This window comes from Cetorhinus maximus, chromosome 26 (genome assembly GCF_964194155.1).
Source record: "Cetorhinus maximus chromosome 26, sCetMax3.hap1.1, whole genome shotgun sequence".
Classification (NCBI taxonomy): domain Eukaryota; kingdom Metazoa; phylum Chordata; class Chondrichthyes; order Lamniformes; family Cetorhinidae; genus Cetorhinus; species Cetorhinus maximus.
Genome location: NC_135904.1, coordinates 15,928,585 through 15,950,627, shown reverse-complemented (window position 1 = coordinate 15,950,627; position 22,043 = coordinate 15,928,585). Strand labels below are relative to the sequence as shown.

The following is a 22,043-nucleotide window of genomic DNA, read 5'->3' as shown; positions in this document are numbered from 1 at the left end:
TGAGAGGTAAGGAAACTCTAAAAATAGATAAATATTAAAATTATTAACATGTCCCCGTTATGTGACAATGTCACACGAGATGGGACATGTTAATAATAAACACATAAAATTTATTAAAGTTTTAAAAAACTGACATGAAACTTCATCCCGCCGGTGGATGAAGTTTCACTAATAATCTGCAGTCCGCTGGGGCTCCTGGCCTGCCCGCCAGCCTTAAGGTTGGCCGGGCAGGGTGTTTAATAATATTAATTAGCCTGTCAATGGCCTTAATTGGTGAATATTTAAAGGGACTGGGATGACGTCGGGGGCTCCTCCCAATGTAATCCCGCGTCATTTTCCCCTCGGCGAGCGGGCCCCACCCCCAAATTGCCGAGGGGAAAATCCTGGCCTAGGTTTTTTCTGTTTAACATTTCCTGGCTAACTATCCAGGTAAGTACATTGAACCCGTCAGAAGTCTCCCGTTCTAGCTCAAGAGTTGGAGCCACTTGTGGAGGGTCCCAAGGAGCAGGGGAATTGCCTACCAGAAGTTGAAACTTCCAGGGCAATTCCCACAGAGGTCAGCGCTTCAGGACTTCTGCAGGGCCCTGATGTGCATTTTGGGGCACATGTCCGACCTCCAATGATCCAGAGATCAGAAGATTTTGGCCATTATATTCTGCATTGCAACACTTTGATCTTTGGATATTAAAAATAAGGCAAACGGTACTTCCCCCCCACCCCCCCAAAAATAAAAACAAAACAAAGATTTTAACATTAAATATCACTGAAACTTTAAATACTGTTATCTATTAGTTTAATAATCTTAGTTTGTTAAACACATATTTTTGCAAAGCTGAAAACACTTCACAGCTTTAGCTCTAAATAGTTATCAGTTGCAGCAGTTAAATGTTATCAAAAATGAAGCTGCTGTTTTGACTAGATGCTGCTTTGAAAAAAGTCAATTATGATTTGAACAAGGAAGAGCAACATTACCTCAATAGCATCCTTTAAAGAACCAGCCAAAAGAAAAAACGCTGCAGACTCTTCAAAACGTTGTTTACCCAGCAAAGCAAATGCATTTTTCAAAGCTGCTCTACGCCATCTGTCTTCACTAAAATTGTGTTTGAAAAATTCTGTCATCTTTTGATCATATTGAGATCTATGGAAAAAAACCCACAAATTTGAAATGTATTCCTTCTAAATTTGTACATATACAATTGCATCATTGCTAGTAATTGGATAAAGAAAAGGCAGATCATCAACTTTGTATGCTCCTCTTCATTCTTCAAACATTATGCAGTGTGAAACATCTTTGGAGTGAATTGATATATTGGTTTTTCTGCAGGAACCATGCCCTTTAACATGTGCCTGGATATATTTTCAAGATGTTGTGTGTAGGCAGTATTGGCATGTGGTTTTCTGTATTGCATAAATTGTTTCACTCTATCAGTTGTTTTTGCCCAGTAAAACCACACTAAATATCAAGATGTTTTATTGAATAAAAAGTTAGGCAAAAGGTCCAGACCTTTACTGATGCACTGAAAATCAGACAGCTCAGCAAAACTATCTTAGAAGAACTGTAGCTGGTATGAAGTAGCTGCAATGGTAAAAATTCAATCCTAGTCTATATGGATAAAAGTGTTAATCAATGAAGAAAACCCTAGTTTTTATAATAAAATTCCCAAAGACCATTTTGACTCAAGCTGTATCTGTTGACAATCTTGATTTATGAACACTGGTGTAAATAAATAATTTAATACATATGGCATTTCCTAATTCCTCAATATTTTTAAACCAAACATAAACCCTTTTACTTCTCAGCACATTAGTTCCTTTAAGCATAATTCCAAACCTTTTCTGAAGGTGCATACGCAAAGCAGTAACCCAAGGTTTAAATTGTCAAAATTACAAATGCCAAAGCCTGTTCTTCCACCAACTTTCTGATTTTACAACTATGCCACAACTTCAGTCTAAACTAATACCAAATGTTTAGGCTTTGAGTCCACAACTAAAATGAATATAGGGCATTATTGAATCCAGCCTCCTTTAATAGGGCTTGCAGTAGCCTTGAGTCTGAGGTGACAATCACCCACTCAAGACAAAATGTTGAGTGTCCTTCTAATGCTCTCATTGGAGCATTGACTTGAGGTAAAAATATAGTAGCAATTAATTTTTCATGATTTACTTATACCTTCATCAGAGAATCTTGCCCAAAACAATAAAAAGAAACTTCTGTTTGGCAGTAGAAAAGTATTACATTAAAAAGAATTTTGATATAAAGAGTGTCCTAATGAAGAACACAAGTCCGATATAAATATTCAAGCTAGCTGAAGGACAGCAAAGGCTGGAACTTATGTGAAAGATGATCATGTATGAGTGCATGAAAAGCAGCCAGCACAATGGGAAGAATCAATGAGGGTTTAAAGTTAACTGTGCCAAAATTACCCAGATGACTAAACACCCATCATGGGTTCATGGTGGAAGCTTGGGACAGCACCATCAACATGAGAAACATACTCATTCTTTCAAATTAACTAAATTAAGGAGAGGATCCTAATGTTTGAGCAGATGTTAAGAAAAATTAAAATACCCTTCCATATTAAAAGAAAATAATTTTGATGAAATGAAGGGCAGGACATCATTAAATGTGAAAGAATTCTCAGACTAACTTAGTCAAATCAGTTATAGAAGAACTACAAAAAGACAGCCTTATCACTAGGGTTTACGTAAGGAAGATGTTTTTGCACAAGAGGTATTTTGCTCATGATTTTCAATATTCAGGGTTGGCACTGTATGAAAGACACAGCTTGAGGGGACAATAGATATTAATGAGAAAACTTCAATGTTGCATGTGTCCTAAATTACCTCAGCATGCATCTTTTCCAGTGGACTTACCTGAACAAGCCCCAGAGTACAGCCTTTTTCTTTATAGCAAGATAAAATAAAGCAGCATCCATTGCGGAGTTGTTTCTTTGGAAAGCAGCTTTTGCAACCTAAAGTAAAAGAGAAAATAAAACACTTTAAAAATCTGTCCTCTCAATTCTGTACAATTGGTAATTAGAATAATTGATTTAAATAGAAAATTGTGACACAACAGCTACAAATAAAGCACGATAGCAGCTGAGTCAGGATTGGCAATGATATATAAATGGGTATATCACTTTTAAGGGTGCAAGAGTAGTAGTAATAATTAGAGATGATAACATAGGACTAAAGCATAAGGGATTAAACAGACAAGTGGCCTAAACAGGATCCCTTTTGATTGAGCTGACAACAGCAATGGATTGGCCACACGTACTGTTTGAAGCATATTTATGGGCTGGCAAACTATGGAAAGGAAATTGAGCATAAATCTGTAGGCAGGTTGGTAAACAGAATTGTAGATTAATAATTTGAGGTATTTAGAAGAGACAGAAGTGCAACATAAATTCCAGTAAGGAGAAAAGGTAAGGAGCATGCTGAAGATTAGAGTTCCATAATTGTAAAGGTTAATCAGAAATTTATAAAGGTGACCAATACACTTGATCAAAGAGGTATGTTTTAAAGAGGAGAGGGAGGTCGTGAGACAATGGAGTTTGGAACCCAAGTGGCTGGAAGCACAGCTTCCAATGATAGAACAAAAAGGGGAAATACACAGGTCAGAGCCAGGGAATGCAGTATTTGTGGATGGGTGGGTTTTGGGAGGTTACAAATAAGGAATGGTGATGACAGAGTGGTTTGAGCTCAAGATTTTAAACTGGTGAACTAGTTAACAGTGCAAGATGGGGTGCAATGAGTAATCGTGGGTTGGGTGCCGATTTTAACTTGGCCCATCTGGTGAAAATGGGTTAGTAATGGGTCTATACACCATTTACTGTCTAATTACCACTCTGTCACTATATTTACTGGGACCTTACATTAGCAGCCTACGCGCCCATCTGAATTACAGGTCAAGAGTTTTCTGTTCATCTATGCTGCAGTAATTTTAATTCATTTTTTATATTTGATTATTAAACTAGTAATGACCCAAAAAAATAATTCCACAAACACAAAAAGGCATATAGTGCAGTCTGAAATGTCACTGATAAAGAATGCCAAACAATTCCTGTGTTGACAACCCTCAGATATACTGTTTATCTTTCAATTTCCTCTTCTGAAAGAAGCAACTCATGCAAGGATATCATTTACGGACACTGGCAGCCCTCCAATATCGTGCCCAAAGGGTATTTTTCATGTATGAGTCTAGACAGTGAGCTCCTGCAGGTCATTCAATCAATCATTGTGGGAATCATGGTTAAACTTAATTTTGTTCGCAGTTAAACTTAAGCAGTAAAATAAGTGCACTTTTCACTGTTAGTAATTTGCAGTAATTAAAGGCTATTTTCTCCCATCCTCTGACTTTAATTCCATTTCTGACACTCAACTGAGATGAGACAACTCAACATTAACTAAAATCAAAAAAAGTTGAGATTTTGGTCCATATGGCTCTTTTTCACATCATAATTCAGTGGACATGTACAGCCTATTAGGGAAGTCCAAAGCTGCTTAAAAGAAATATATTAATAGCTTAACGATGAACAGTTAACCGTTTTACTGGCAAATGCTATCGAACTTTCTTTTTTTTTTATACTGAATAAAATTTAACAAGTATTCTACAAAAGAAAAACATTACCTACTTACTAACAAACCCAGGCAGAACCTCAAAAATAGGTTGATTCCTGGGATGAAGGGGTTGTCCTATAAGGAAAGTTTGAGCAGGTTGGGCCTATACTCATTGGAATTTAGAAGAATGAGAGGTGATCTCATTGAAACATAAAATTTTCTGAGAAGGCTTGGCAGGGTAGATGCTGTTTCCCTTCGTGGGGGAATTTAGAACTAGAAAGCATAGGCCAGGACTTTACATTCGGCGTGTGGGGGCAGGCCCAACACACCGGAACGTAAAATTTTGCGCATTGACGTCAGGCGTGAGTCCTGATGTCATCGCACTGTCTCACGATATTTCGTTCGGCGGGCACGTGCTGGAGTTGGCTGCACACCTGCCGATAATTCAAAGGTCTATTATGGTCATTAACCTAATTAACTCCAAATTTATGCTGCCCGTCCAACCTAATGGTTGGTGGGGGCAGGCGAAAAGGCCAAGAGGCCTTTAGGTTTTTTAGGAAACCTCATCCACCAGTGGGATGAGGTTTCCTAAAGCTTTTATAAATTGAATAAAAATTTATGAAAAACAAAAACATGTCCCATCTCATGTAACACAGTCACATGAGGGAACATATTTCATTAAATTTTTAATGTTTTTAACAATTTCTTTAAAAAGCCCTTCAATCCTTCAATCTCCCTGAGGCAGCTCCACGCCTCAGGGAGAATGAAGCACTCTTCTGCGCGCATGCACAAACGAGCGCTGGACCCGACTCTCCCTCCTCCCGTACAGGTAGTGCTCAGCGCTACTGCTTGTAATCCACGCTGGGCGGGCCTTAATTGGCCCGCCCACGTGACATCGCGGTGCTGAGCCGATCGCGGGCGTCGGTCAGCTCCGCAATCGCTCCTGCTGAGCCCGCCCGACAAGGGAAAAATTCAGGCCATAGATTCAGAATGAAGGGTCACTCATTTAAGATAGAGATGAGGAGGATTTTCTTCTCAGAGGGATGTGAATCTTTGGAATTCTCTACCCACGTTAGCTGTGGAGGTTGAGTCATTGACTATGTTCAAGGCTGAGAAAGACAAATTGTTGAACTATAGGTGAGTCAAGTGTTATGGGAAAAGTGAAGTTGAGGGCCAAATCAGATCAGCCATGATATACTGAATGGCAGAGCACGTTTGAAGGGGCAGTATGGCCTAATCCTGCTCCTATTTCTTATGCTTTTATGCTATGAGAGCTGAGTGCAATAATGGAAGGACCTACATTACTTCAACTAGTTCATGTTGTGGAGAGGTAATGACAAAGTATCATGAAATATAGTGGCATTTTTATTTTTAACTGAAAATTATCAGCTGACATTTTACTGGTGCAAAACTTCTCTCAATAAAGCAAAAAAATTCAGACCAGTTTCAAAAACAAAATCCTCTTTCAGATGAATCCTCGAGCACATTAGTAATGTTTGCCCCAATGCCCCACACCCAAAATTTATGGAACTGCTATTTTATCCTAATGCATGTTTTTATGCACCATTCTTATGTACTCTTATTTGTGAATCCCTAAAGTGTAGTTACGATTAGAATACCTTCTCAATGGTCTTGCGCAGTGTGTTAATATTTCGAACCCACCAGCCTACTCCCATGGCTTTCAGCTCAGACCACTGAGGATCTCCTTTCTGCATGGCAGGAATCATACTGAGCAGCTCCTCCTCAGCTTCAGAATGAAAGGCCCAGGCAAAGTGGCATGTAGACAAGCCTACAAAACACAAAACAATTTCCATGTCCAATGAAAAGTTATACTGTCTCAAGTAGAAATTTAAACATGTCAAGCATAATGATTAAAGATTTGTAAAAACGTTAGACAGACTACCTCACTCCATGACTGAACAGATTAAAAGCAATAACTAACATGACTAAATAATCTATATGGCGAAGAAAAATCTTAACACAGAGAACATAAAGTACATATTCTACCAAGTGCATTTAATAATTCTGATTTAGATAGAAAATACAATCTACTTCACATATAAAATCATAGATTGAGAAATGAATGTCAATCCCTCTGCTCCACCACTTCTTATAACCCAAGTATGTGCTCACCTTTCCCACAATTACCTATTTGTATCCCAGCAGTTTGTCTTTTATTCTGCCCATTGACTGAGACATAAAATTAACATTACCAATGACATCCTCTACAATTATAACCTTGCTGCATGATATCCCCTTATCCTCCACAAGTTCACTGTGGACTACTCCATCCTCACCCTTTCTCTGTAGTCCCTGTCTATATAAATGTCTTTATTTGGTTGCACTTCCATCTGTCCCTGCACAGCCTGCCCCTGCATGCTCCCCCACATCGTGCTGTCTTCAGCACTTGCCCTCCTCTTGCCCCTAACCCAGACAGCACTGATCATATCAGCGCGCGCTTCACACTGGCTGGCCGTTAATTGGCCAGCCGCATGAAGTCACGATTGGGGGCCGATTGCGGGTGGTGGTCTGTTCCCCGGCCGCTCCCGGGCCTGCCGATATGTCTGCATGCTGACCTAAAATCCTGACCATATATTATTAAGGGCTTCCACTACTCAACGCTATGACCACCTGTACGATTACACTGAAAATACATCATCAATTCACCATTGTACTAGGATCACTTCCAACTACATATTAGGAAAATTGAAGCTCGTTTATTCAGCTCTTGTCCAACTTCATTTCCCTCCCTGGTTTTCAGTCAGCCCTAATCTTGTCGCTAATCGCTACGGTTTTATTCACTTTGAAGCTGCTAGGGAAACTTAAGCAATTCAACTAATTGTTCCAACTGTTTCTGGATAATTTATGTTAAGACAAGTGATTTTGTCAAGTTTTTCAAACTTAATAATATCTTACAAAGTCACAACAGTTCCACAAAGAACAGCCTGTTTCATTTGGGATACAAATGGATCTGTGGAGGAATGCACTGTTCAGTGTTCTGATAAACTATACAGAATAGAAGATCTCAAGTTGATCCTTAGTCAATTCTACGTTAGCAGAAGTCAGCTATGGAACAACCTGGGTGCTACGATGGGCCTCAGAACCTCTGGGTTAGGAAAGAGCACATTCTTGATTGTAAGTGCACATTTTGACAGTGGACAAGAACATGGCTGAGGGTTGTTATGATGCCCTCATTATTTAGGCACACACTTGAGCAGTTGGGTAGGATACTGGAGGATTTTTTGTGCATAAGTGCAACCCCCAAGCACAAGTTAGCATCTACAGAAAAGGACGAAAATTGTCCAGAAAAAAGAAGTATTTTTGTTATTAAACCATTGATGTTCTCTATTAAAACCTTTATTCGTTCACAATTAGGGGTAAGTTAAGGACAACATAAGCCTATGCCGATTGAACAAAATATTTTTTACCACAGACCTGGCACTATAATAGTTTTTTTAAAAGATCTTGCTGCTATCAATTGTTTTTAATAGTAATTGTGTTTCAAAGAACAACCAGAACTTAAGGGCATTTTATTTTAGACACAACATTTTTAGTCACTGTTTCATAATTTTTCATTTTGTAGCTTCCCAACTAAAACAGCATTTTCCTGCTACTGGGCAACAAGAGATGGTACATATCACTGTCACCATAGCGTCCCAGCTGAAAAATTAGGTTTAGTTCATTTTTTCTCTCTGCAGTGCTATCCACACAGATTAAGAACTTAAGTCGGGCAACAGCAACTTACATCTCAGTAATGCTGATTATATACAAAGAATGAATACAGAATGGACATTGAACACGATGCAATAAAAAAAAAGAGCATGAATGGGGGAAAATTATACTACTTTTGGGAGTTATGTAAATAAGTAGAATAAAGCTCACTATTAAATTACCCAATGATACTTTGCCCAAATCTCATACCTTGATGTAAGAGCTGAAGCCTATAGACTGGAGGTAGAGATGTCAGGAGACATGTATGCAAGCGCATGGCAAGCAAATAACGTAAACCACATTCATCCAGTGTCTCACCTCCTACAAAAAAGGGCAGAAGAAATCAAGAAACATTCACTCAGATTTTACATCAGTTGCTAATGAACAGGACAAGCCACCAGGGAAGCTTACTTTAAAATTTCACTCTGCCTACTATCACATTAGTTTTCTCTTAATTTACTGTTCGCATCAGAATTATACTAAATGTTTGTTTTAGAATGGTGCCTACAATTGTGTGATTGTACAGGTGTTTAATGTTAATACAATTTCATCCATGTTAGCATTTGTACTATTTAGAGATAATTCTATTTCTTGCATGCAGGTAAAGATGGTTAAAACTAATGTTGCGGTCAACATTATAAGTGTATAACATTGTCTATATTAAAGGTTAAGGCGGGAGTTGTACACAGCACACCAAAGTGTCACAAGATGGGAGAGAAAAGCAACTCAGATATTGAGGGCTGCAATAAAAATAATTTACATTAAGTACAAATGAAAAACTTGAAAGTTTTACAGGCAGTCCTACGGTTACAGATGTGTTTTATTTTAAAATAACAGCATCACTCAAAATATTTCCTTACCCAGATGGAAGAGAAAAATATTATTAATCATATTAGGGAATACTGACAATTGACCTAGCAGGGATTTTCAGTTAAAACTACAATATATTACCAACATGAACTTGGGTTCAGAATTTTTCATACTTAATTCTAAAGATCCAGTATTCTTTCTGTCACCTTAAGAGAGAGAGAGGCAGATTAGTACCGGGGAATTGATATGTTGAATTTTATTGAATTAATGAGCTCATCCCGAAATTAATGAGACATCTATCTCTAACAATTTGGCACAAAAGTTAATTTTTCATTTCATTTCAGATATTTCTAGTAGGTTCACCCGAAATGGTGGAAAAAGCATATAGCCAATTTCAACTAGGAGTGGTTATTTAGGGGGATCCCACTACATTGTGAAACCCTGGAGATTTTAATTCCTGGTCCTCTTTTTTGAAATTCATTCATGGGATGTGGGCTTCGCTGGCTAGGCCAGCATTTATTGTCATCCCTAATTGTCCTTGGCAAGGTGGTGGTGAGCTGCCTTCTTGAGCCACCACAGTCCATTTGGTGCATGTACACCCACAGTGCTGTTAGAGAGGGAGTTCCAGGACTTTGACCCAGCGACAGTGAAGGAACAGCGACATACTTCCAAATTAGGATGATGAGTGGCTTGGAGGGGAACTTCCAGGTGGTGGTGTTCCCACGTGTCTGCTGCCCTTGACCTTCTAGATGGTAGTGGTCATGGGTTTGGAAGGTGCTGTTTAAGGAGCCTTGGTGAGTTTGCACATTTGCGTACTCCAACACTGATACGAGCCTGAAGCTGGGGTGTGGGGGGCAGGGGGAATGATTGTGAAGACAATTAAACAAGTACAATGTGGTACAAGCAAGTACAATATTGTAAAATCCCTCTTCCATTGCTATGGTACAAATACTTAGGATTGTTCTAATACTATTCAAAAACCATATCTTGATTTAGAAAATAATTGAACAAAGTTATACATACCAGAGTAGTTCTTGTCCCTATTTTCATCAACTTCTGTGCTTGTGGTAGCCACTGTGTCAGCCAAAGCTACAAGGAACATCTGTTCTAGCCGTGTAAGCCCTGGCAAGCTTGAGTGCATCAGGTGACTGGAAAGTACACGGGCATGTTCCGGCCCAAAGTATGTTGGTCCATACTGGGACAAATTTATGACTTTAGATCTAGATTCCTTCTTTTCGATTACAAAGTCAACAAAGTCATCTGTAGTTACACTTGGAGACTGAAACAAATCAGCATATTGATCACCCATTTCTTTTTTACTTTGAGTTCGTGAACCTTTGTCTACTTTAGGAGTTTCTTCAACAATTTTGTAGGATGTGTCCTGATCTGCAGACAGCAATGCATAAAGTGGCAGTGGTGGAATTGAGTCTATCTCAGTATAATCACGAGTACCTTCTCTTCCTGCTATAATTGTATCCTTTCCTGTACTTCCACTTACACTAATCGTTCGAGAAAGGTGACGTCTAGGCCCTCCTCCCACTCCTGGGTCTTTATCCCTAAAAACTGCAACTTCTCCAGCAATACACTTAACTAAATGTGAAAGAATGGCTTTAGCTCTGCGCACCTTGCCCAAATCCATAAGCTCCAAAAGCTGAGTGGGGTGATATTGAGGAAGAGTAGGAGAAAGAATGTGAGCAGCTTCAAACAACCCACCATCTTGAACCATTCCTGGGACTCCAAATACATCATCTACACCAGTTGTTGCATCAGCAACACTGTGTCGCTTTGAAAAAATTTTAGCCTCAAACGGGGAAGCATCAGCTAAATCTTCAAAAGGTGACAAGCTCTCACTGTCAGTGTCATTGAATGGTTTTGCAGAATGTTTCCACTGTGCATACACATGCATTTCACAGTCCATCCCAATTACCAGGATGCCATCCCTCACCCAGGACAGAGAAACTGGAAGTGAAGGAGTTCCATCTACTGAAGACACCAAATCCACACATCTCAGCAATACCCATTTTGATTTGGTTCCTTGTTTAATGCTTCCCCCTAGTGGCAAAGTAATAACAGCCAGCCCATCTTTGCCACTGGCTTGTTCCGTTACAATCCCAGACAGTCTTCCATACATGAGAATTTTGGAACCGACTCCCACTGTAAGAACGTGAGAGCCATCTTCTTTTGATACCCAGTCCAAGTGCACTAAATGTTTTATGTTCGATGTCATATGGTTGCCTTTAAGATAAAGGTCTGATTTATTATACACAAATAAATTGCTATCTACACTAACCCGAGAGTCCAGGACACCTCCAACCTTTCCTATACCATCTAAATGAACTGTCTGTTCCAACACCCACTCTGATCCTCCAGTAGATTCACACTCAAATATGGAGACATGCATTGTGAACTCTTTTGACGTAATGCCATTAGGCTGTACAGGCTCTTTAAAAGCTACAGCCAACCGTCCTGTGTATGAACAGCTCACGGCCACTGGTCGTCCAGTAACACTCACTGCACTGTTACTGTGTTCTCCTTCCTCATTCATCAAAGGCCAGGTTTCCCACTGATAAGTATGTACTTTCTCTAGGTTTTCAGAGATGGAACTTTTATCCACAGTACATCGCCAAAACCTCACTTTACCATCAGAGCACGATGTCACTATCAGATAAGGTGCGAGGCAGACTGGGTAGATTGAAGATGAACTCAAGTGACCTAAAAGAAAAGAAAACTATTATGATAGTGAAATATTCAAGGTTAAATTTGAAAAAGAAAAATCTATCCCTGATCTAAGCCTAGTATGTTTATCACAGACAGGGTGGTTAGGACCTCAGTGTGCCCTGGTTAAGGTGTGGGAATATAAAAGTACAGCCAGAGTTGCTCCTTCAAAACACTACTTAACAACCTTTGCTAGACGGTTTGGGTGTATGTCTCTTCATTTTATCTATGAGGAACAACTGATATTAGTATGACTAAGCTTTCAAAAGGTCGATGAAACAATTTGTTTATATACGCACTATATATATGTTTTTATGTTGTTGTTTTAAAGCCAAAACAGATAATGTATAAATCAAAATAAAAACAAAAAAGTGCTGGTAATACTCAGCAAATCTGGCAGCATCTGTTTAAGAGAGAAACAGAGTTAATGTTTTAGCTCAATGACCTTTCATTAGAACCAAAAAACTAAGAGATCTAACAGTTTTCCTCAAACAAGAAGAGGAGGGAAAAGGCAGGAGGGGATGAAAGAATAAAAGGGAAGGTCTGTGATAGTGAGAGGCAGAAGAGATTAAATGATAAAAGGAATGATGGTGCGAGGCAAAAGGAGATGGTAACGGGACAAGTAAGAACATAGGACTTAGGAGCAGCATAAGATCATGGCTGATCTGACTGGCTGGTCTCAACTCCACTTTCCTGTCTACCACCCCTATAAACCTTGACTTTTTCATCTGTTGAAAATCTAACTCAGCCTTGAATAAATTTAATGAACCAGCTTCCACTGCTTTCTGGGGAAGAGATTTCCACAGACTAACGACTGTCCTGCGAGAAAATAATTCTCATCTCTTTCTTAAAAGGGAGACCTCTTATTTTTAGACTGTGCCCCTTAGTTCTAGTCTTCCCCACAAAAGAAAACATCCTCCTCGTATCCACCCTATCAAGTCCCCTCAGGATCTTATATGTTTCAATAAGATTACCTCTCATTCTTTTAAACTCCAATAGGTATAGGCCCAACATGTTCAATCTTCCTTCATAAAATAGGCCCTTCATTCTAGGAATGAGTGCATTGAACCTTTTCTGAACTGCCTCAATTACATCCTTTTTCAAATAAGGAGACCAAACCTGTACACAGTATTCTAGATATGGTCTCACCAAAGTCCTGTACAGTTGCAGTAAAACTTCCCTACTTTTATATTCCATTCCCCTCACAATAAACGCCAACATTCCATTTGCATTCCTAATTGCTTGCTATATCTGCATACTAGCATTGGGTGTACCAAGACATCCAGATCCCTCTAGACCCCCAAGTTCTGCAATCTCTCTCCATTTAAATAGTATACTGCTTCTCTATTCTTCCTGCCAAAGTGGACAAGTTCACATTTTCCCACATTATACTCCATCTGCCAATTTTTTGTCAACTCACTTAACCTATCTATATCCCTTTCACCTCCTTTTGACAATTTACTTTCCTATCCATCTTGATAACATCAGCAAATTTAGCTACCATACATTCAGTCCCTTCATCCAAGTAAAGGAACAAAAATAAGTCTCCAGGTGTAAACAGCAAAAGGCCATGAGGCCTCAATCATGTATGTTCAGTGCCTTCAGAGTAATAAAACATTCAAAAGTTAACTTCAACAAGAATTAAGACAATGGAAGCTTTAATTTAAGATGGTATAAAAGAGATATAAAGTTTTACACAGCATTACATAGAAGTGTGCAAGTTTCTAGGCATAGGGCTGTCCATACTACAAAGCATACATAGAACTTACAGCACAAAAAACAGGCCATTTGTCCCAACAGGTCCATGCCAGTGTTCATGCTTCATATGAGCCTCATTCTAAGCTTCTTCATCTAACCCCATCAAAACATCTTTCTATTCCTTTCTCCCTCATGTGTTTATCTAGCTTCCCCTTAAATACATCTGTACTAGTTGCCTCAACTAGCCTAACATCAGTAGTAGGGAAAATGCTGGAGTCTATTATAAAGGATGTGATAACAGGACACTTAGAAAATGTCAACGAGATTAGACAAAGTCAGTATGAACTTATGAAAGGGAAATCATGGGCTGAATTTCCCCCCCCGTCGGTGGGGAAGTTGATGGGCGGATGCGTGTGGGCGTGTTTCTGATCAGCGCCCCAATCGGCGGCACGGCGCCATTTTACGTTACGTCCGCAGGGAAGTGCTATGCACACCGTGTGGGCAATTCCTAAAATCGAGAGTGCGCTCTTTCGCGCATGCGCACGCGCACGAAAGAGCGCACTCATCTCCCTGAGGCTAAGTGCAGCCTCAGGGAGATCGGCTCTAAATGTGAAAAAGCTCAAAATAGAAGAATAAAATTTCCTTAACATGTCCCTTCATGTGACAATGTCACATGAGTTGGGACATGTTCATAATTTTCAAGAAAACCTTATTAAAAATTTTAAAACCCTACAGGAAACCTCATCCCGCCCGTGGACGAGGTTTCATGTTTTTTCTAGTTCCCGCCAGGGCTCCTGGCCTGCCCGCCAACTTTAAGGTTGGATGGGCAGGTCCACTATAATTACTTTAATTGATCTGTCAATGGCCTCAATTGGCCATTGACAGGTCAGCGGGCACGCAGCAGATTTTGCTGCGCCCCCGCTTTCCTGAAAATTTAAATGGGGCGCGGTGACGTCGGGAGTTCCTGCCGATGTCACCGCGCATCATTTTACATGCCAGTGAGCAGCCCCGTCCCCGCTCGCCGACAGTAAAATCCAGCCCCATGTTTCACAAACCTTCCGGAGTTTTTTGAGGACATAAGCAGCAGAATAGATAAGGGAGAACCAGTAGATGTGGTGTATTTGGATTTTCAGAAAACTTTTGATAAAGTCCCACATGAGAGGTTAGTGTGCAAAATTTAAGCACATTGGCATGGATTAAGAATTGGCTGATAGGAAACAGAGTAAATGGGCCTTTTTTGGAGTGTCAAACAGCGAATATTGGGGGTCAGTGCTTGGGTCCCAGCTATTCACAATATATATCAATGATTTGGGTGAGGGAATCAAATGTAATATTTCCAAGTTTAATGACAACACAAAACGAGGTGGGAATGTGAGCGGTGAGGAGGATGTTAAGAGGCTTCAAGGCGATTTAGACAAGTTGAGTGAGTGAGCAAATACAAGGCAGATGCAGTATAACGTGGATAAGTGTGAAGTTATCCATTTTGGTAGATAAAGCAGAATAACAGAGTATTATTTTAATGGTGATAGATTGAGAAATGTTGATGCACAAGCAAGCAGTTAGGAAGGCAAATGGTATGTTGGCCTTTATTGCAAAAAGGATTTGAATACAGGAGCAAGGATGTCTTACTACATCTGTTCAGGGCCTTGGTGAGACCACACCTGGAGTAGTGTGTGCAGTTTTGGTCTCCTTACCTAAGAAAGGATATACTTGGCATAAAGGGACTGCAGTAAATTGATTCCTGGGATGGTAGGACTGTCATATGAAAAGAGACTAGGTTGACTAGGCCTGTACTTACTGGAGTTTAGAAATTGAGGGGGATCTCATTGAAAAGTATAAAATTCTAATAGGACTGGACAGCCTCAATGCAGGGATGATGATACAGGGTAGGCCATTTAGAGCTGAGATGAGAAGAAATTTCTTCACTCAGAGGGTGGTGAACCTATACCTTCTGTACCACAGAAGGCTGTGGAGGCCAGGTCACTGAATATATTTAAGAAGGAAATGGATAGATTTCTAGACTCTAAAGGTGTCAAAGGGTATGGGGGGGGGGGGAGGGGGGAGTATGGTGTTGAGATAGGGGATCAACCAAGATCTTATTGAATGGCAGAGCAGGCTCGAAGGGCTGAGTTCTCTACTCCTGCTCCTATTTTTTATGTTCTATGTTTCCTTGTGATGAGTTCCACATTCTAATCACTCTGTGAGGAGAGAAGTTTCTCCTGAATCACCTATTGGATTTGTCTGTGACTATTTTGTATTTATAGCCCCTAACTCAGGTCTCTCCCACAAATGGAAAAACCATTTCCATATTTACCCTATCAGTCCCTTTCATAATCTTATGACTGCCAATAAGTCACCCCATTGGACTCTTCTTCAGAGCTGGAGCTGAAGGAAAGTCATATGGACTCAAAGTGTTAATTCTGTTTCACTCTCCACAGATGCTGCCAGACCTGCCGAGGTTTTCCAACGTTTTTTGTTTTTATTTCAGATTTCCAGCACCCATAGTATTTTACTTTTATCTTAGTTTTAAGATAATATTCGAAACTTTTAAAATCTGTTATTAAAAAGGGTAAAGGAATTATCCCAACACATGTCAAATAGCAATACAATTACCTACTCATTTCATGCTGATTCCCATCATGCATTTCTGTCACAATTGAACTTACCTAACCTCTGATTGCATGCCCAAGCTTGATCTCCAAGGTTAGTAGAACTGTGACTTACTTACACTCCGATAACTCCAAGCTGCATCTCTAAGATAGGTAATTCTGGTGTTCCCCACACCATCACATTGGATATACCACAATTTGCTATCTTTTCCCTCCTCACTGCAACCTCCTCCATACTTAATGGATCTTTCAATGCTTGACCTGACCTACAAAACCCAACCAGAGCCAACCCAACCTCCACCCAACGCAGCATCATGCTTTGAAGACACTTCCTCCTGTAGCACTAAAAGCCGTGCCCATGCTGTAGTTTATGATACCACTGTGTGGGGGGGGGGGGAAGCTTGATCTTGAAGACATATTGGACATGCATGCAGACTTAGGTTATTGGGAAGAAAAATACTTTCTGTACATTATATACCAGAAACAATTACCTGCAGAAGGTGTTGCTCGGATTACTTCCACTCCCTCAGGTACATTTAACTGCTGACTGTAGACTAATTCAGAGCTAAGTATCAATTTGCTAGCAGTCTGAAGATTAGCAACTGATGCAGACCGTGGAAGAGGACTTAAATTAGAAGTATTTGGAGATAGACTAAAACTCTTTTCCTCTGGTACAGATATCTGATTATCCAACGTGCTCACTTGTGTGACATTAGTTTGATTGCAAGGAGAAAGAAAAAAAGACAAAAATTAAAAATTGCAACTTTGAACTATATGTTTTTAAACAATCAGAGATGCTCCCTCAACAACCCATTATCAATGGAGGTAAATGCACTACATTGTCTAGTACAAAGCATACAGCCCAAGGTGTCTTGGGCTCAATTGAGAGTCTGTGCTGAAGAATCTAATCTTAGCCAGGACAATGCTTGGGACATTTACTGACCTCGCATTCAGTAGTTGGGTGGAGATGGGAAATAGTAACTGGGGCTCTCACTCCTGATTGCTATCCAATCATCCTTGCGGAAAGTAATTTGTATGACATCAGGCAAGGACAGGATTATGTTGGTTCGATGCCTCCGAGAGTAAAGTAGCCTGGTGGCATTTACTATCTGTACTGCTTATAGCAATTTTTAGTAAATTTCTCAAGTGGAATTGTACCCATACAATGACATGAAGAAGAGAGGGATGAAAAAGAACAAAAAAAGTGAATAAAATTATAGGAAGAATTTATATTAAAAATTTCTTGTTACGATAAGGATCATTAGTATGCAGAATCTTCTAGAAGTTCATTTTACAATTATATACAAAAATAATATTCCTTTATAAAAACAGAAAATGCTGGAAAAACACAGCAGGTGTGACAGCATCGATGCTGTCAGACCTGCTGAATTTTTCCAGCATTTTCTGTTTTTACTTCAGATTTCCAGCATCCGCAGTATTTTGCTTTTATCTTAAGTATAATATTCCTTGAAGTATAGAAACCATTTTTTAAAACCTTCTATTGGAGGGATTTAAAAACAAAAACTGCACATTAAACTGAAGCCAGGTAATGAGATATAAGCTTTATACATATATGTTTGCTCAAATTGAACTATAATTTAATATTCCAACTGAGGTAGTATTGTATTAAAATATCCTGGGATGATCAGTGGGCTCCATATCCATGGTTCAGAATCTGGATTGCACAATCTTATGCACAAAGTAAATTTATCATATTCAGGAAGACTAGGATTTCAACTAAAATACATTACAATACCTATTCAAAGGAAAAAGATCCCTTAGCATTTTGACTTCATCTATCCAGAATACCAATTCTACTCTCTTACGATTACAGCATGTAGCTGTTTCTTAAAGAATCAAGTGTCCTAGCCACAATCACCCTTATTGTCTGTTGACCATCATTTGTGTACAGAACTTCCCTCCAATAAAAGGTCAGGAGTAGGGGTGTTCACTGATGATTGCTGTGTTCAACACAATTTGCAACTCCTCAGATACTGAAGCAATCCGTGCCTGCATTTAGCAAGATCTGGGCAACGTTAAGCTGATAAATGGAAGTAACATTCATGCCACAGAAGTGCCGGGCAAAGACCACCTCCAACAAGACAGCATCTAACAATTGGCCCTTGACATTCAGCTGCATTACATTGCTTAATCCCACACCATCAACATCCTGAGGGGTTACCATTAACTATAAACTTAACTGCATCAGCCAAATAAATAATTTAGCTACAAGAGCAGGTCAGAGACTGGGAATTATGCAGCGAGAAGCTCAACTCCTGACTTTCCAAAACCTGTTCACCATCTACAACATGTAAGTCAGGAGTGTGATGGAAGACATTCCACTTGCCATAATGAGTGCAGCTTCAACAAATCTCAAGAAGCTCAGCAATATCCAGGACAAGGCAGCCTGCTTGATTGGCACCTCATCCACCACCTTAAACAAACATTCATTCCCCCTATCAGAAGGAAAAAGTGGCAGCAATGTACACAATCTACAAGATGCACTGCAGCAACTCGTCAAGGCTCCTTCAACAGTACCTTCCAAAGACACAACCTCTACCACTTAGAAGAGCAAGGACAACAAACGGATTGCTACCACCTTCTAGTTCCCCTCCCAACCACACACAATCCTGACTTGGAACCATATCACTGTTCCTTCACAGCAACTGGGTTAAAAATCTTGCCCTCCCTGTGAATGCACCTAAACTGAATGGGCAGCAGCGCTTGAAGATGATGGCTCACCACCAGCTTCAAGGGCAATAAACACTGGCCTTGCCATGACACTCATATCCCATGAATGAATTTAAAAAAACTCAATCTATGCCCTCTTTTCCTTTTAGATATCCCACATGAAAACTCTTTGAGATTTGTTTATACAGTTATACAGCATAGACCTGCCTGTAAAAAAAATCACATATAGCTTGTTTTTCAATAAAAGTAAATAAATAAGTGGAATGTGACTATATTTCTGTACTATATTTGCAAATACCTACCCACACGAGGCTGTACAGATTTCAAATGGAGGTGCCACATGTGAAGAACAGATTGCCTCTTGTCTCTTTCTATCACCACAAGGTAGAACTTTTCAGAGAATGATGGTGCACGATATCCTTAAATGACAGAAGTTTAAATAATTCAAAAAGCAACCAAAAATCCCACTGTAACCAAAGAAAGTATTAGAGTAAAATTCTGTGCCTGGCAATCATTTGTGAAAATTCAGCATAAGTATTGAAGAAAGACTGAAAATTTTAAAAAAACCTTCATTTACAAAGCTCATTACCATATTCTCAGAGTGTTTCAAAGTGTATTGGAAGTATTGTGACTGACATTTATGAATGGAAATGTGGCAATCAACTGAGTACAGCAAGATCCCACAACAGCAAATAAGGTGAATGCTCAGTTTATGGAGAGTTATTGGGAAACTCCCTACTCTTATTTTCAGTACCACCATAGGAGAGTTTACATTACTTAATTTGTGTGCTTTTAACACAGCATCCAACTATTAGCGCTTCATCAATGCAGTGTTCCTGCACTGAAATGTAAATACAGATTACAGGCTTAAATCCTGGAATGTGACTGGAACTCAATTACTTCAGACTCGGAGGCAAAAAGTGCTACCAAAATCCCATTTTAAATGGACTTTGCATACCTTGGGCAGGTTGACTGAAAGAAAATTCTTGCTCCTTATTCATTTCTTCTTTCTGTGGTTTATATCCCAAAATAAAATCTTCCTGAAACACGTGAAGAAGCTGTGTGTTTGAGCCACACTGTACCAGAAATAAAGTAAGGAGTGGTATTAGTCACATTCCTGAATAATAAAATGGTCACTGAAAATATGATGATTATTTGTAATTTTGCCTGTGTTGTTATATTTCAGATCCCAGCAATATAAGTGAGTAGAGAACTTATATTGATTTAGGGGCAACCCAAAGTACTTTGTAACTAATTAGTTTCTTTTGAAGTATAGTATTATGCAGGGCTGTACTAAGTTACAATCCATGTTGTGCGGCTGACTGTGGTAAAGGAGCCTGCTCACTGGGCAGTCGGATCTCTCCTAACACTGAAAGCCTGTAAATTTTTAAAATTTGGTTTTGCACTGGGATGGAGTTGACTTACATCCAGTATGAAACCCAAATGGCGAGACTACTGCCTGGAGGTGATCTCATGCCTCTTGCCTTAATTAGGCTCCGGAGTCAGGATTAGCAATCTGATTTTGGAGTTCTGCAAATATAATAGCTGTACTTCAAAAGAAACTCATTAGTTACAAAGTACTTTGGGTTGCCCCAACAGTAGGATAAGGCACTAAATCAATATAAGTTCTTTGCTCACTTATAACACTTCTCTTACATTGTATCAATACAAAACTGACTGTAAAATGGCACATTAATTTTGGATTTACAAATATGCTGATATGACTATTAACTACTGTTTTGAGTAAAAAATACACTTTTTTAGAAAAACAAAAGTTAAAGAAAGAGCACAAAGCAGCATGTCAAGAAAAACAAATGAACTAGCAAAATGGCACTTATCTTCTAATGATCTTGTGGGTATTGTATCGAAACTCTGATAGATTTCATTGTAGTGTCACAAGTGTTCATTTTCATCCGTCAGAATCATGTTATGGTATTTAGTAATGATCTAAACTAAATGTATCTCTACTAAAACTATCTGCAATAATCTTTACTCTTGCTTGCAGATCTAACTTCAGCCACTGAAATCTAGAAATTTATTCATTATTTGACCCACTGATTTATTCAATTCTTCTGTTTGAAGTATTGCTCGAGGAACAGTAGAGGTACATTGCCAGAAGAAGCAATGGAGACATGAGGGAAAAGTCTCTCATGCAGCGAATGGTTAGGATTATTATCTGAAAAGAAAGAATGTGCAGGGCTACTGGGAAAAGGTGGGAAAACGGCAAGAGGTAAATTGCTCCTTCACAGAGCCAGCACAGACACAATGGGCGGAATGGCCTCCTTCTCTGCTGTAGCTACTCCTCTTCCTAGGCGAATGAAATGATTTTTATATGGTTTTCATATTATTCTTCTGATATTCCAGTCATTCCACAGGAATACATTTCTACTTTGAGGCTACTATGCCCAACAATTTCACCTTTGTCAATCAACTCAAGACAATATAACCTTAGATAAAAGCAAAGTACTGCGAATGCTGGGAATGCAAGATGAAAACAAAAAATGCTGGAAAAACTCAGCAGGTCTGGCAGCATCCATGGAGAGAAAAACAGAGTTAATGCTTCAAGTCTGTATGACTCTTCTTCAGAGCACAATACAATCTATGCCTCCTTTATTTAGTATTATATGTTCTACTACATGGAAGATATCAGAAAATCTACCAGTGAAGGGAAAGTCCCTTAGAATAAGAACCACTGCTATTCCATAGACAAACTATGAAGAACGAACTTCACCAGATAAGGATGACAGAGAACATTCTTCTCTGTGCAGTGGTGAGACCAAAGCAATAATCTGCAAAATCCACATCTTCTTAAGATGATCAAAATTGCAATCATGTATTTCCTTGAAATCTTTTGATTTACCCCTGCAATCAGAGGAAACATGCAGAGAAAAGTGCTGCAAGAAACCAGAGCCATGCTATGCTTTGCAGTTTCCATACTGCTAAAAGTGAGTATCTATACTCAGAGTCCAACTTTGGGCAAGTTGAGACTTCTAATAATTTATTTTTAAAATCCTCATTCCAAAAGGCAGAAATGTCTGCTGGATTTATTACCTGAGCACAATTTAATAAATGCCAAACATGCAAGTGCCACAGCCATGAATGAATTGGAAGAGCAGACAGACATTGTGAACACTCTGAAGGCAGCTATGAGGATCAATAAAGCACCTATTCAAAAGACAACCAGCATTACATGAAACTTTAAGAATTTGATGGCATGGACAAGTGGAAGCAGGAACTCTGGAGGTCAGC

The 22,043-nt window shown here is 39.3% G+C and overlaps 1 protein-coding gene across 4 annotated transcripts in view; it reads right to left on the bottom strand.

The window, feature by feature from the left end:
* The window catches only part of dmxl2 (Dmx-like 2), a 157,972-nt gene that overhangs the window by 63,304 nt on the left and 72,625 nt on the right, over positions 1-22,043 (bottom strand). For all 4 annotated transcript variants that reach the window (XM_078530216.1, XM_078530217.1, XM_078530218.1 and 1 more), the window contains exons 15-22: positions 19,753-19,870; positions 19,097-19,213; positions 16,595-16,804; positions 10,105-11,793; positions 8,482-8,592; positions 6,180-6,349; positions 2,875-2,972; positions 973-1,138 (exon numbers count right to left, since the gene is read on the bottom strand). In XM_078530216.1, the coding sequence (XP_078386342.1) occupies positions 973-1,138; positions 2,875-2,972; positions 6,180-6,349; positions 8,482-8,592; positions 10,105-11,793; positions 16,595-16,804; positions 19,097-19,213; positions 19,753-19,870 (2,679 nt within the window). The remainder of the gene's footprint in view (positions 1-972; positions 1,139-2,874; positions 2,973-6,179; positions 6,350-8,481; positions 8,593-10,104; positions 11,794-16,594; positions 16,805-19,096; positions 19,214-19,752; positions 19,871-22,043) is intronic.